The sequence below is a fragment of the Papaver somniferum genome, unplaced genomic scaffold, assembly GCF_003573695.1.
Source record: "Papaver somniferum cultivar HN1 unplaced genomic scaffold, ASM357369v1 unplaced-scaffold_107, whole genome shotgun sequence".
Lineage (NCBI taxonomy): Eukaryota > Viridiplantae > Streptophyta > Magnoliopsida > Ranunculales > Papaveraceae > Papaver > Papaver somniferum.
This window is the reverse complement of record NW_020619603.1, coordinates 13,005,292-13,022,398: the sequence shown is the minus strand read 5'-3', so window position 1 is coordinate 13,022,398 and position 17,107 is coordinate 13,005,292. Positions and strand designations below refer to the sequence as shown.

Here is a 17,107-nt window from a genome sequence, read left to right as displayed (position 1 = left end):
AGATTTCTGATTTGGTGTGCTCAGCTTCGGCTCGCCCCGTCCCGTCGCTTAGGATTTTTGATTTTGCGCCGCTCGGCCTCGCCTCGCCTCCCACTCCTGATGCAGGTTTAGGATTTTTGACCGATGCATATTTTATGATTAACTCTTTCCATAATTTTTAAAATGAGGATACAAATTCTGATATGGGTAAAATGAATATCATCCAAACGAACTGAACTCTTTGATAAAGATTCCAAATAGGCTCTCTATTCCGTACTATAATTAAGGCATATAATAGGTAGCAAACAAAATGATAAAATAGCGAACACCAACACCCAAACAAATTAACAGGTGCAGTGCCCAGTAGCCTGAGTTAGAAAAATTACAAAATAATCTGCTTTTATTAATTTATTAGGTCTTCCTTAGAAATTTATCGCAGCACCTGGAAAGAAGTCCGAGGGGGATCAAAGAACGTGTAACGCCAAGTCCACATATATAAGAGCTTGAATTTTCCTTGCTCAACATAGAAAGTTCCATTTCCATTTAAGCAGTAGGCAACACAAATTTAAAAGGAGAAAAAACTTCTAATCACCATCTTATGAGATAAACATTTTATATAACGTCTATGCCATAACATCGATTGAATAATAACACCAGTAAACTTTTGATTTAGTCCCAGGGATTTGCCCCGCCCCGCCCTGTAGCTTAGGATTTTTGATTGGTGCGGCTTCGCCTTGCCCCGTCGCTTAGGATCTTTGATTTGGTGTGGCCCCGATGCATGCTTAAGATTTTTGATTTGATGTGGCTTGCTTCTATATGTCACCTTCAGAACCTGACCATATATCACCTGTAATTCAAATTAACCAAAGGATTCAAATGTCTAAGAAAGGGATTACTAATTTATAAATAACAAACGTGTAACTGTGGAAAAGGATTTAATCAAAGAAGTCGGAACCAAAGAAAAAATAGGTCGAGGATGAGCATTCTGGTTGCACCTTTATAAAGAGAACCATTCAAAGGTTGATCTATGAGTCTATGACCTAATTTTACCGTCATTATGTCCACCTCGTATCATTTTAATTAGCTAAAACATCAAAATCAGATCTAATCAAACCTACCAAGACATACAGCATCATATATAAAGAAAAATACAAAGTAGATAAACAACAACTTGCTTGAGTAGGCAGCCTAGTAAACAAACCATATGATGATTATCATTGAGATTATTTAGGAAGAGTTAAACTTGCCTGTGCAGAAGTTTTCGTATCCATCAAGTGTAAAACCAAGGGCACCTCATACTGAGCTCTTTATTTTGATGTTTCCTGCAAAACAAATAACAATAACAGTCAAGAGAAGTTTTCGTAGAAAATAATAGACTAAAAGAGGTTAGTCGATAACAAATTAAAAAAATGGCGAGCTATGAAAATCCAGATGTTATGTCCTCTTCCTGATTAATTAACCCCAAAAAAACTCTATGTTGTTTTGGATCTTGTTTCTGTACAACATTAAACTCTTGAACCTATTTAAAATTTTGCCATTTACTGGAAAACATCTTGTATAGAGTAAAAAGTACCTTGCATAGACGAAGCATCTATGAAGCTTACAATTAAACTTTCTTAATAGAGAACAATATTGGTTATAGGCTTCAAAAATGCAGTGATTCCAGTTAGGTATGCAGTTCCAATTCATAACATCAGCATATTCTATCTTCCACCTACATGACACCTACATAAAATGAGTAAAGATACTTTTTACTCATTGGATCTGATGATCAAATTTCACTTGATAACAAAAAATCATAACCAATTCATAAATCAATTCGTGTTACTGTATTCCCTTTATATATATATTGATACATCTCATGTTGATTTCCTAAGAGTAAAGCTTGATTCCTCTTCTAAATCACGTTCTAGAAAATCAAAGTAATCGGCTGATATTTTCTTGATATTAAAATACCTTTCTCCATTGTCCTGATTCAGATGAGGCATGAAATGATTTCCAGCCTGCAATACAAAGATCTTTTATGCAGGCAAAGAAAAAAAAGAAAATGATTTTTTTTTTTTGAAATAACACTGATCAGCATAAAGTACTTAAATACATAAAAACAAATTTATTAGCAGATTATGAGACACCTCTTCAAACTTTTCAAAGTTTTGCGGTATCCAGCATTATGCATTTTTTGCATACTTTTTTCAGGCCCAGAAGAAGACCACCATAAAATCTATCAATCATACTGACCTTTGCAGTTGTACACAAAGCTAGACACCAGATACTTCTGTTCTCCACCACCATTTATGATCCTGCACTTACAAATAGTGAATAACCAAATTAGATCAATGCAACATCAAATCAAAAAAACCAAAATGAGATACAATACAATGTAATTCCTTATTACCCAAGATGTTCCTTAATTCGATCCATAAGAACGTTTTTCTTCCCTGTTAATCCCAATCCAATTTTCCTCAAATAAACTTTAAATTCAGTTTCTCCAACTGACCTCCTGTTCTCATCCATCAAAAACAAAACAAAATCCACATTTAAATCAACCCACAAACTTACATCCTCATTGAACCATTATATCAAACACCTTACCAGCAATTATTTTCTCAATAGTTTCCAGGGAGTTTAGAATCATTTGGCATCTTTGGCATTAAGTTCAGGTCCTTTTATCTCTACATCATCTGGTTCTGCATCATTTCCCGATTCAATAACCTTACAAATCCTGCAAAATAAAAAATAAAAAAAAGTTAGCTCCATCACTCTTCATAAAGAGGTGAATCAATCGATGAATAAAATTAGTATACGAACCCGGATTTAGTTTTCCACAATGGAAGTATGGAGAGACTTGATGTCCCAAACCTAATTCCCTGCAAAGACGAATTAGTGATTTCCTTCTTGATTGATTGTTTTCTGAATCACCATCTCCGTCAAATCATAGAACTGAATTAATCAGAACATTACTACCAACAATTCGTTGATTCTCAAATCTCAGATCAAATCCATCTGCTTCATCTATCTCTTAATTTCTCAATCATTTTCCCTCATATTTGAAACAGACAACCAGCACCTCATTACCTACCTGTTGATTTCCATTGAACTCATCTTCTAATTCTTCATAAACCCTTTGAAACGCGCCCTAAAATCCATGAGCACGGTCTTCTGTTTCTTGTGCTCGGGCTCGGAGCTTTTAATAGAAAGTGTGAAAGAAGGAGGATGCTTTCTCTTTTAGATCGATATAAGAAAAAATCCGCAGCGGACGGAAAAATAAATTTTCTCATGGACATCACTGATTCTCATAAAACCCTAATTCACTAATTCTTCCATGTGAGTTGAGAATCAGTAGCTAAATCTCCTCCCTTACTCTCAACACACAATACCCATCTCTAATCTCCATCTGCATATTCTAAAAACAACTTATTCAATTCTAGCAGAAACCCTAATTTCTATTTCTTCTGATTTCTTCATCTTTCAGAGCTCAATTGGCTTCCAGATTCATCACCCTCTTCTTCGATTTATCTGGATCTCAAGATTTACATGAATCCCTCACAAAAAAAATAAAATAAAAAGTTATTCATTGGAATTTGAGTTCAACAGGGAGAAAAACATGAAGAACAGAAGAAAGAGAACAAGAACAGAACAAAACTCACGTCGATATTTTTGTGTCTCTGTTAGCTTTAGGTCTAGTTTCTGATGTAGGTATTGTCCACACTAACGGTGTCAATTAACGTACAGTTAATATTCGGTATAAAAAACGAACAGGGTGTTAGTCCTCAAGGGAGTTGGGGGAGTTGGGTGTAGTTGTGTTTTTTCCCGTTAGTCGTGAGGGAGTTCGAGGGAGTCTCAAAATCCCCGTTAGTCGTGGGAGAGTTTAGAAGAATCTCCCAAACTTCCTAAAAAACCCCGTTAGTCGTGGGGGACTTTGAAAGAAACTCTTAAACTCCCTGTTAGTGGTAAAAATTAGAATAATAGGGAGTTTGTTTTTTTTTTGGAGTTCTGGGGAGTTTATAGTGTATTTTTGACTCACTCCAAATCTCTCAAAAAAGTAGAGATTTTGGGAGAGTCTCTCAAACTCCCTACACTCAACACACCAAACTCTCTTACACTCCCTCAAAATCCCCAAGATTCAAAATACATTAAACTCCCTTCAACTCATTCGTGGACTAACCCCTGGAAGTGTAATGAATTTTTTAGCCACAAAAATGAACAAAAGTATTGTATACCCACATTTTTGTTAACTGTGTTATTAACGGCCAGTTAAATACAGATCCAATTTTTAATGTCCCAACTAATAGAATTCAGCCAGTGTTCTCACCAGGTTTACTAATACCCAAAACTTTTATCTAATTTAATTTGAGTGGGGTATTACACTCACCGTGCGACGTGAGAACTCATATGACTTAATATTTTAAAGGAGGGTAGATGCCCGCAGATTTTAACACAGCCATATCCGAAGAGTAGTTGTCCTTCGATTCTCTCTCCTTTCAGAAAATTAAGATCCTCTTTCCTTCGATTTTACCACCAAGTGCTACTCCTAATGCTCCACCTTGATGCCTTCGATTGGTTGTCTTCCACTTCATCATCCAGCGCTCCTGCTTTTGTCCCCATATCCCATATTTGTAGAGGAATTTGGTACCAAGAAATGAAGAAGATATTTTTTTTTACTTTAAATTTATTGTTTTTACTTTAAATTTATTTTACAAAATATCTTTGAGTTGATACTCAGATTTGTTGTTAAATCATCGTGTTAGGCTGGGTTACATATATTCAGTTTAGTATGTGAAAACAATATTTTTATTTAACTTAAGAAAGGATGATCACTTCTGGAGGGAGTTCAGATCCTAATTTCCATACAAAACACTTTGATAAGCATCCGGGGCACTTACGCACAGATAGCACTTTGTCATGTTCATCCACCATAAATGTTGTAGTTTCTTAGCTTTACATTGATAATCTGTATCTACCACGGGAGGTGCCATTTCGATCAATCCAAGATATCTAATTCAAATCCTAAGCATATACGTGCAACTCTATAGAGAAAGAAGAAGTTCAATTACTATTATTTATCCTAGAATTTTTCGGGGCGACCCAGAAAAAATTAGGGGTATTTTTTTTATTTACATTCCATAGATATGGTTATATGTCCTTTCACAGTCGGTAGTTTAGTTTTGGTTTTATCAACTGATTATGACTGTATTCTACTCTTCTTTGATTTGTTTCGAAAAAAATTAATTTGGGGGTAGATAATAAACATCACGAAACTGCCGATTGTGAAAATAGAGAATTCAAAATCCATTGGTTTTTGAAAATTTCGAATATGGGGCGACTACCATAGTCGTTAGGTAATAAACATCACGAAACTACCTATTGTACAATCGGTAAGCAATTAACATCAAGAAACTACCGATTGTGAAAATAGAGAAATAGAAAATTCCACTAGTTTTTGAAAATTTTGAATATGAGACTACTACCACAATCAGTATATAATGAACATTATGGAACTACCGATTGTGAAAATAGAAAAATGCAAAATTTCACTAATTTTTGAATTTTTTTTAATTCGGGGCTACTATCACTATCGGTAAAAAATGAACATTACGAAACTACCGATTGTGAAAATAGAGAAATGCAAAATTCCACTAGTTTTTGAACATTTTGAATTTGGGGCTACTATCACAATCGGTATATAATGAACATTATGGAACTACCGATTGTGAAAATAGAAAAATGCAAAATTTCATTAATTTTTGATTTTTTTTAATTTGGGGCTACTATCACAATCGGTAGAAAATGAACATCACGAAAATACCGAATGTTTAATTGGTAGTTAATAAACATTACGAAACTACCGATTGTGAAAATAGAGAAAATGCAAAATTCCACTAGTTTTTGAAAATTTTGAATTTGGGGCTACTACCATAATCGGTAGATAATTTGGGGCTACTATCACAATCGGTAGAAAATGAACATCACGAAAATACCGAATGTCTAATTGGTAGTTAATAAACATTACGAAACTACCGATTGTACAATATGTTGATAATATATATCACGAGACTATCGACTGTATAATCGGAAGATAATGAACATCACAAGACTACCGATTGTGCTTATCCATTTGAACAGAAGGATATAATTTGTAGATAAAGTACTATATTATCTACAGATTCTGAGACGTTAATGCCGCTGAGTGCATTTAGTCTTCTTTGTAATCAGCGTTGAACCTTCAACATGATATTTTTCATGATGTTTCTAACCTACTTCTTCATATAGATCCATGTTTGTTGTTAATTTAAGAAAAAATGATTTTTCCCCCTTTTTTTTCTACTATTTTTTGTAATCCTCTGGTGAAACTAGTTAGAAAACTTAAGAAAAAATTACATAGTAGGCAAGCGAGCAACAAAATGTGCCGCAAGTCCTTTTTGAATTGCAAAATCTATATATATATATATACACACACATTAACTCGAAAAACAAATCCAAACAATACATATATATATATATACACTAACTAACGATTGTAAATTTATCTACCGATTTGTTTAGTTAACTACGTGTTGGCTACCGATTGTTGGAGGCATATTTGCCATTTTGAAAAATCAGAGATAAAAGGTAACAATGTCTTACGTTTGGCTGACCCTATTTTTTTTTATTGGTCGCCCTTAATTCTTTTAGGATCGTCCCTAAAAATGCTAGGCTATTTATATCCAAAATAGTGCATAAATCATTTCCACACAAGTAAGGCTAAATAAGATCTTCATTCGTCTTCCTTTGGAGGTTTTGTTGGTCTAAGATATTCATTCGTTTTCTTTTGGAGGTTTTGGTGTACAACAGGGTAATCCTATCCATTTAGCTAGGTTCCTTGTTTGTAGAAGGGGTATGAGATTAAAAGAATACAAAATTGGTCGATTAACCCAATAACGGCGACAGGTCTTGGAAGAAAAAGACATGTAAAATTTGATACTGTTTAATGGACGATAATGTAAAAATAGTCAGTATGTAACCAGTTTTATCCTATCCATTTTTAAATATTTTTTCTTATTTTAAATTTACATTAAGATGCATCCAGTTTTACCCTCGCTATTTTCTAAGTTTATGCCAGGATGAACCCAGATTTATTTTTATTATTTTTTTGTTGTTCATTTCACCCGTACTAATTTTTTACTCGTCCATTAAAACCATGTTTTAAAATTATTTGGGCGATTGACCCAATTTATCTTAATGCCAATCTATATTATAAAAATAAGTGGTGTGTGTAGCCTTACAAATCCGACCATCGATTTCGTCATCCCACGATGGAGATTGATCGGTTATATGTCATATATAGACGTCCGTCCGATCCCTTGGCTTCGTAATAAAAATATGATTCTAAAGATTATTTAACGACGTCGGATCCTTGGATTTTTCTTAATTTGACTGCAGCGTCGGATTTCCTAATTTGAATAAGTTTCCGTTAATATAGGCTAACACTAAGTAGATGTATTTATAGAATAGAAGAGCGTCATTCTTTAACGGTTTCACCAACAGATGGTCTTCTATCTATAGTTCTTCCCCTCCATTAACGACTTCTAATTCTTAACTTCGTCTCTCTATATCATAATAATACTGAGTTATTAATACTAATTTATTATTATGGATGATTTAAAGGATGGATACGGTGAAATAAAAGAAAACAGAACTAATGATTTAAAAAAAAAATTGGTCTAAAGAGGAAAAGAGAAGAAAGAAAACCTAATAGAGGAAGAGGAGTGAATTGGGTAAGAGGTTTTATGTTTTATGCAACGAAATATCTCCTTACTAATACATCTTCACGAAAAACATATGGTTAAGGGTCTGTTTGGCTTATGTTTGGTGGATGACCCTCCATGAAGATTATTCGTATACACCAGATATACTCTGGTCCATCGAACGTTCAATCATCCAATAAGCATAATGATTTGTACCATAACTTTCTCAAGAAAAGTTAAGTTAGCCTCAACTAATCTAAAAGCTATTTTTAAAAAATAAATAAAATAAAAAGCATGGTAAAAATTTATGTGCGAGATTTAAGTGTCACAACCCCGACCAACAAAACATTAGGGAATGTATAAGGGCCACGGTCGGGGTTGTAAGCCCCGGCTAATTTGACCTGACTAACAAAATACTATAGTATTCTCAAGGGACCACGGCCCCGACTAATTTGACCCGATCAACAAAATACTATGGTATCCTCAAGGGACCACGGTCGAGGCTGTAAGCCCCGACTAATTTGACACAACCACAAATACTAGGGACGCAAGTCCGAACTAACTTATAAGCTCGATGTTTGACCGTTATAATCTAATTAGTTTTACGAATGACTAAAAAAAGATTTTGGTAGAATACGGACCAGCCGATCAAACAACAAAACGAAAAAGGTTGAGCCACGGCCGTAGGCCAGGGTGTACCTAGTACTATATAAATTAAACACCCATACAACAAACATCGCCTTTTAAAGAAGAAAATAGGTTACCGCAAACATAGATAATACATCGAATACTACAACAACATAGATGAAACACTATTTACAACAAGCGTGTGCATTAATACTACGAATTAAGTAGGCCATGAAGCTTCTTAAACATTGTGATCGATGATGTCACTGATCGGATCATGTGTTGAACATTTCCATCAGTAGCTGAAAACATTAACCTTTAAGCATCTCTTTTCAACGATTTCAAAAATCAATACGTCTCCTAACTTCAAGTTCAAACCATTTTTCTTCACCAAGGTACTAACACCTTTGCAGAACCTCATGTCACCTGTCTTTGAACGAACAACTCCAATTTTCCATAATCGCCCATCAGAAGCTTCAACTTTAAATTCTGTCACGTCATCGGAAAAGTACATTCTTCCAATTCCAAATGGTATTGGCTGCACAATACCAAATTTTGAAAAAAATAAATAAAACTTTGCAGTCAATAGATGGGATGAAAATTTTATATGAGAAGCACCCAAAATGTGATCCAGGGTAAGATTATTCTGTTTTACTAAGTTAATCAGGAAAGCTTTACTGCTGAGATAGTTTCGGAAAAAACTTACCATATAACAATGCTTCAAATAAGATATCTGCATTATAACTCTGAAAAAAGGGTATCTTGAAGTGAATCCGCCCACTATTGCATCTGCACGAACAACATAATCCTTGGTGTTTGGTGATTTACTTCTATTATTTTTTGATGAACATGATGGCTTCTTAGCAACATCATCTTTTGCTGATTCATCTGTATCTGCATTGACATTATAACTGTCAGCCTTTTTTTTACTAATGGTGATGTAGGGTCTATGTAGATTAATCAGTAAGGCTGAGGTTTTGACTAATTGAAAGCTTCAAGTGAGTCACAATGGAACAAGTATATCTCATCGGTTGTTGTTCGCACACAATATTGTGTTATTCATCAATGGAATCAAATATAACCTGGTTCGATTCTGAGTTTATATCAGTGCCAAGAGGTCTGCTATTTCAATTGGGAAGACCTTCTTTCAATACAGTAGAATAAAACTCATTTGGGTTTCCAGAAGAAAAATTGTCCATCAAATACCTGAGTATGCCTTCTGGACTAACTTATAGTTATAGGCCAGCTAATATATGTAATCCAATCATAGAGAAAAGCCGAAGGAAACTCCAAAGACACCAGTCTATTTATCTATGTCACTAAAGAGTGTATTTAGTACAAATTTCAATATACTAATGTAGTCCAGTCATAGAGAAAAGCCGAAGGAAACTACAAAGACGCCAGTGTATATATCTATGTCACTAAAGAGTGTATTTAGTACAAATTTCAATATACTAATGTCACTATACACTATACTACCTCACTCGAGACAGAGGGAGTAGTTTTTCTTACATTATAAAACTATCCCTTTGTTGACAAAAGAAGAAAATTAGTTTACGAAAGAGTTACCTGTAGGAGAGCCACTCGAAATCTCCACGTAATGTACATCTTCTTTGGTCTTGAAACTCTCAATGTTGTAGGAATTATCTATGTCATTGAAGTGCTCAGAGGGATCATTACCCGCATATAGATGGTAATCGATTTCATTACCCGTCATATCGAAAATAAGGACATGAAATTGTAAATTCCCATCATATCTAAAAACTAAAAAGTGGCCAGGAGACATGGAGTAGTAATCAATAAACTTCACAATTCCCGTTCTAAACCAAACACCACCACCACCATTATTCACATCCGATACCCTTGTCATTTTAATTCTCCATTCACCACCATTAGAAACTCTGAGAATTGCAATACTATCATCTACGAGATCCTTTTCGATTCTTTTGACAAATTGTGTCGGTAACTCCTACACACAAGTTCACTAGTCTAATTAAAATAGAAATCACAAGATTAAACAAGAAGTAATCATCACCCAATTACGGTCCAAAAGGTTAGTTATATCATGACTTACAAAAGATCCATTTTGAATGATGGCGTTATGAATAATGATGGAGAACTTGGGTCTCTGCTCTTCTCGCAAACTTGACCACTCAGTAGTTTCTCCCATTTCTCTTCTTCTGCTCATTGTGGTTTCAAGTTTTAACATGCACTGATCCAAATTCAATTTATAACTACATTTCAGTGGATTATGTTGTGAATTAAAAGCTTTAAATTCAATTTAATTGGAAAAAAAAGGGAAAAGAAAAATGGGGTTGCATGCAAGTTCTTACTTTTTTGTATTTTGGAGGAGGAGGATGGGATTGTTCTTAGCTTCTCGGCAGTTCGTAATTGAGGTGGTTCCTTGAATCCTTACAATTTCGGCTGAGACGAGGGTGGTGCTGGTGGTACCAGTGAGAGAGTATTTAGAAATTCTGTAGGTCTGGAATCTCTGGATCGAAGAGGTGGGTTAGGATAGGGTATGTTCAGCTCTAGCCTCTGTAAACATGATTTCAAAACCCATTCCAGCTCATTAGTGTTGGGAACAAAAGATTTAAGAGTCTAAGTTCAAAATAAGCTAAATTTAAATTTTTGAAAATTGAAATTCTTACATTTGTCTAGTGAACCAGTTGCAGAAATATACACTTGTTACTTAACGGTAAAATCTAGACTAGAGGTGTCAATTACGAGCCTAGCCCAGCTCCCCACGTTAAAATTTGAGCCCAACCTAGCCCAGCACCCTCGCAGCACGGTAACTTCATGTGTCGTGATAGAAACGGCGAATCCAAAATTTCTAGATAGGGGTAGCAAACAAAATAATACATAACAAAAAGATCAAGCCAAAAAAAGATTCCATTGTACGTAGCAGTAATGAATTAAAATTGGAAATAGCAGTAACGAATTAAATTTGGAAATATAGACCAATGAATGAGTCATATTAAGCATATTCCTATGCAGATGTCAAAATCTGATATTTGGTATATATGCACCCATTATGAGTATGGCAAACTGCCAAACCTATGTACCTATATGTTAGAAATAACATATAGGCATACACGTTGGAGTTTTCAGAGTGCGATAGATAGTTCATCGCTCGATGTCATAATCACGCTCGCTGGTCATTAAAGCGCCAGCACTAGTCAAGCTGCCGCTCGCTGGTCTGATCATCGCTTATCAGATTTTCATCCAACGGTTCCATACCAGAATTTCTAAATCTCTCTAGAATTTCTCAATCTCCAATTCTTTTCATCACTCTTCCAATTCCTCATAGAACATGGATGATAATATGAACATAGCTGAGTTCATAGCAACCGAACGTGCTGCTGAAAATCAAAGAGTTGTTAATCGTGCCAATGTGCAAAGTGAAATTAGGAGAAGTCAAATTAGGAGAAGTCAATTTAGAAGAAGTCAAATTAGGAGAAGTCAAATAAGGCAAAAATCAAAATTCAATACTACGGAGGATGAACGTATTTGCAGGAATTTTCAAGAACAAACAATGAACCTCACCAATCGTGATGTTTCAGAGTTGAGTCAGCGCTTCTCTACAATCAATCAGGAAGTTACTAGGTTTGTTGTTCTACTCCATCAAGAAGGTCCAAATTTGAGAAATGGTGAATCCATGATAGAACTTCAACAAAGATGTCGTAAGGATGGTGAAACCATGATGGAACTTCGACAAAAGTGTCCTGCGAAATATTGTCACATCTACGAAAAATACTTCCAATTTGGAAGTTGTTTCGAGATTTCGTTATGTTTTCCCAAATATTGTCCAATATTTATGTTTTAATTCCTCAATTATCCGCTTAAGTTCTTATGTTTGAATTTCATAATTGTTTAAGTACTAAATTTTAATATTTGTTTAAACTATTAATAAATGTATCTTTAATTAAAATGTAAGATTGGATTAAGAATAGAATTAAGCTTAATTTTCTACAATACTCGTCAAATTTTCAAATTCATTAAACTTCGATATAATCATTAATAGTCATTTTACAAGACATAAAACTAGCCAATAATACTTTGAAATATAAACTTTAAAAATAAAAATTTGGGACAATGTTCTTCATCTTGTTAATCTTCTTCATTTCACCAAACTTCTGATCAATGCGCTCATGAACGAAGTTTCCTCTATTTATCTTCTTCTTGAACTTCAAATTTCTTTTCTTTGTCTTTTCTTAGTTGCGGGTTTGACTTGGTTAATATCCAAAACTTGAAGACTTCTTTGCTTCTTCCCTATTTCTTTATAACTATCACATATCTTTTTACGACACGTTCATGCTCTACTCCGGAAAAATCTAGTTGTGTTGCCAAATCAATTAGATTGAGAAAGAGAGAAATATAGAAATTTAGATTGCGAAAGAGAGAATTAGAGAAAAATTTTGTGCAAATTTATTTGGGGTATATATGTTCTGATATTGAAAATTACCTATTTATAGCGATAAAGAACTAGCCGTTGGCGCTAGAGTCAACATCGAGCGATAATCATGGCAGCGCTGGCGATAAAGACTTTATCGCTGGCGTTATAGTCAACATCGCTCGTTAGAATCTTGGTCGCTCCGTGGTTTCCCCCTAGTGGCACAATTAGTTTGTCATGCCACCTGGTATGTCAAACAACTTTTTTTTGACATGTGCATATACAAAAATATGCCTTAAGCCTAGTTTTTGATGAAGGTAACCAACTATTTTCAACCCAATTTTCAAACTGAAATTCTGCTGATACAACAAATAGAAACACCAATAAGCCCATTCTTTTATTATACTAAATTAAACATCAAATAAAAATAAAAGCTATCAAGCTGTTAAATTTAACCAAATACCTTTGATTAAACACTAGTTATGTTGAAATAATGCACACCCAATTTATTAAGTTCCCATACAAAATGAAATATACTAAAACCCCTGAAAAAATTGACATGAACCCTATTCTTAATTTTGACCCTAATGTTTGTGGGAGAAAACAGTTTCTGCTGATTTCCGTAATTTCGGGTATGTGGGTGAGAAACGAATTTAAACCCAAAACAACGTACTGCAGGGAGTATTTTTGATTCGAGAGATCAATCTGTACAATCTTATCCTAAACAAAGAAATGGTCGTTCCAGGCTTGCTTCGGTAACAAAGTGAAGGAGAAGGGTTGGTCTTAGGGAGGGAAGCGAAGAAAGTATTGAGACCAGAATAGTTGATTCTGGAAGTGTGGTGTTTTTGGTGATTTGTATCAAAAAATTGAACTGGTGAGCTGAATGGAAAGCTACCAGGTGATTTATGGATGTGGTATTGTTCTCCTGAACAAAACTTGTCGTTTGGTGGAAATATGTGAGACTTATTTATACAAGTCGTAACAAAACGTACCCTGGTCTCGTAGGAAGTCGAAACGTTTGAGTGGTGGAAGAAAAGAGTAACGTGTAACCGTGAGGCGTTATGCTTCCATGATGAGGGAAGTGAATTCGTGTAACCGTCAGTCATTATGCTTCCATGATGAAGGAAATTATTGGTTACATCGTTACTTTTACCACCACTAATTTCCCTACTTCATGACTCTCTCTTGTAACGGGCGCATTGCACGCTGCACGTTGTAAACCGTCAGACCAATACCCTGATGAGTATCCCCCTGTTTGTGACATGTTTTGATGTATCGAGTGTTTTCGTGGAAAACGTGTAGAAGGTTGTTATTGTGCATGGTGGCATGCCAGTGGCCATGGCATAGCGACGTGCTAGTAGCTGTGGCATGGTGGCATGCCAGTAGCCGTGGCATAGCGACGTGCTAGTAGCTGTGGCATGGTGGCATGCCAGTAGCCATGGCATAGTGACGTGCTAGTAGCTGTGGTAGGGTGTCATGCCAGTATCCGTGGCATAACGACGTGCTAGTTTAGGGTTTGGCGTCATGGTCGCTCAAAATTTGTCACATGCCATGTTAGTTAGGTGGCGAACTTGGATGGCTGGATTGCATCTCAGGAGGAAAGGTACCCGTCGATCATGACTATCTTAGTGCGCTGGGGCGGATTTGAAGCGACCTGATTGGTCTATGGAAAGAGGGTCAGCATGCTAGGGCGCGGACACACTTTTAGTGCGCTGGGGCGGATTGGTTGCCTAGTTTGGCAAAGAATAGTTTCGACCAACGTGGTCTAGTATAGTGCGCGGGGCGCGAAATCCTAGTTTCGCAACTTAGTCGGGTTTATGAGTTATCACAATAATTGGCTGGATTTTATATGCTGCCACACAAAAATCCTTATCTACAGAATGCAGTGTGCTTTCCATCTGAGCATTTTGTGCGATGGCCTTAACTTTGGTACTTGGAGGTTCATGCTACTCCGCTGCGAGTGAACATAAATCCATCATGCCATACCGATTTAAGGGTTTTGCTGGGGAACATAGCACAGGAAAGTACTCAGTGGGTCTTGTATTGGCGAGGTGCTGAAATCTACAGAGTATTATGGATAAAAGTACATTGAGCGGCTCAATAAATATGTCGGTGGAGAGGTTAGTACTCGCAGCACCGCTTCCTTGTAGAGTGATGTCACATCAGATGCAAGGTTTTATGATTTTAACCCTAAACTAAAAATCACCATCAACACCTAGGTCAAAATTACAAAACATTGTAGGAAAAAGACTCTAACACAATAGATTCCAGCACAATAGTTAAATTTGTCGAAGTTAATCAAATTTATGGAAAATTTTGAACCGAGTCTGGTTCCTCAAAAGAATTTTGGGGTTTCTTCTCGGTATTAAGTGGTTGTCTTGAATGTATGGAAGATAATTTTTCTTCTTCTCTTTTTATTTGCATGGAACTGGACTAATTTGGGCTTCACAGGATGCAATTAGATAGTAAAATTCATTTCGGGCTTGGAAAATTAGCACTACAAGAAAATCTAGCTTAAGCGACCAAAATCTTAGCAAGATACCAAAATTTGAGTCGCTTTAACAGTCGAGCAACTAACTTTCCGACTACCTAAAAAGTTTGTTGCTTTTTACGTGTACCCATTAATTCTCAGCAAGTACCAAAAGTATCTGGTCGCTCGATATTTAAATCAAGTAAACAAGAGCAATTACATAAGTACTCGTGTTGGTATTTACTTTGAGGGGTAAGGACTACCAACTAAAAAATCATTCATCAGTAAAACCTCTATGAGCCACCAAATTGTAGCCACCACCCGTTCAAAAGAGAGGTCAGTATTTGAAGTTTCCATATGAGATTTCAGTTTTGATCTCACGGTTTGCATAAATCACTCCCCATGTGAGCTATGATGAAGGAGAAACAAAGTGGTGTATGTAATCCTTGCACCAGCTTAATTTGTTGTGATTAGGTACTGTGTAATCCTGTTCAAGTTGAATTTAACTCCAAAACCTCAAGATAAAATTGTTGGTGTTCAATTTCAAGTCATAATAATCAGCATCGGATATGCCATTCATCATCACTGAATTACAAGTTTACATATTTCTATTGAAATGACTAAAGCTTAATAGATGATACTTGACCCTCTACGACAATATCACCAATTAGTTACTAGGTTTTATGCATAGTAAACACAAAAATTATATATGCCTGATCAAAATTTCAACTAAACACGGTGAAATTAAAATTCTAACACAAACCCAATATCAGTACTAGAGATAAGAACAAAAATACAAGCACAAACCAGAAATCAAAAACGTATATACAGCATATCAATGGTACTGTGTTTCCTATTTGATCCAAATGGTACTCATGTTTTCAATAAATTCATTTACTATACCATCCAAAATCCAATTGAACTAACTATTTAACCCATAGAAGAACTGAAAAATATATAAACCATCCACTTTTCACTGAAAAATTCATGCTAACTTAACGCAAAAATTGCTCTTTTAAGGTCAGATTGTTCAAATTAATTACCAAACCTCTTAATTTTTCCCATTAAAAGCGGACTCAGTATGTTGAAAACCCCCAAAATTAAAACAAAACTTAGAAAAATGACAGCAAGAGTTGATCAATTCTATGATCATCTCACTTCATATTTTGAATCGACAGATTAAGAGTTTTCTTGTATGATCATCTCGCTTCATATATTGAATCAACAGATTAGGAGTTTTCTTGGATGATCATCTCGCTTCATATGTTTTTGTCTGTATTTCATTTGTTTGTGTGCTGGGGTTTAGAAGATAATCAAAAGATAAGATAGGAAAAGAAACAAGGAATTCTAGATCTCAAGAGGGATTTTTATAATAGCTGAATTTGACATCAAATTATTTTGGGGGCAATGAAAATTTGAAACCATCCAATAAAGTTGGCGCCAAAAATGTCCGCCAATTCTTTTTTTTTGCCGCTCAACTAGAAACTGCAGTTGTGGTCGTCCGATTGAGGGGTAATCCGCATGAAGTCTTATATTAACATACCAATCATCGGATTCAAGACTTAAGTATTCTATTGGTTGGGTATCCATCTCAAGGATCGTACTTGGTATCTTTTGCCATGAGTTCATATTTTTTTCTCTTTTTTTCCTTTTGGTGAGTTCACATTGTTTTCTTCTACATGACAAGTCAAATCTACTTGTTAATAATATACTTCGGGAATAATGATTATCTACAGAATAATTCTACAATGGCCGTGAGAATGTACTGGGGTTCTCTCGCGTCTCACACAAATAAGGGAGCCCGGGGATCCACCGCCAGGAATACAGGGGGACAAGTTTTGGTGTGAGATATGGGAGAATCCAAGATACATTCTCTCGGTAGACAAATCAGTTTTGTTATTTACATGTAATTTT

General features: G+C 35.5%; 2 protein-coding genes across 3 annotated transcripts; both read right to left on the bottom strand.

Annotated features, from left to right (window-relative positions):
- Positions 1-256: 256 nt before the first annotated feature.
- Positions 257-3,632, bottom strand: LOC113328378. Of its 2 annotated transcripts, none has more exons than XM_026575495.1 (8): positions 2,788-3,632; positions 2,572-2,701; positions 2,375-2,479; positions 2,218-2,279; positions 1,936-1,982; positions 1,553-1,704; positions 1,227-1,301; positions 257-826 (listed from the first exon to the last, which is right to left on the bottom strand). In XM_026575495.1, the coding sequence occupies exons 3-7, from the start codon at positions 2,398-2,400 to the stop codon at positions 1,250-1,252; spliced, it is 339 nt and encodes a 112-aa protein (XP_026431280.1). In that variant the 5' UTR covers positions 2,401-2,479; positions 2,572-2,701; positions 2,788-3,632; the 3' UTR covers positions 257-826; positions 1,227-1,249. The 2 variants fall into 2 exon arrangements, with proteins under 2 accessions (XP_026431280.1, XP_026431281.1); XM_026575496.1 differs by having other exon boundaries at positions 257-811.
- A 4,993-nt stretch (positions 3,633-8,625) lies between these two features.
- On the bottom strand, positions 8,626-10,500 carry LOC113328094 (B3 domain-containing protein At1g49475-like). The gene is made up of 4 exons (XM_026575185.1): positions 10,405-10,500; positions 9,900-10,299; positions 9,037-9,224; positions 8,626-8,868 (listed from the first exon to the last, which is right to left on the bottom strand). The coding sequence occupies exons 1-4, from the start codon at positions 10,498-10,500 to the stop codon at positions 8,626-8,628; spliced, it is 927 nt and encodes a 308-aa protein (XP_026430970.1).
- Between the last annotated feature and the right edge of the window lie 6,607 nt (positions 10,501-17,107).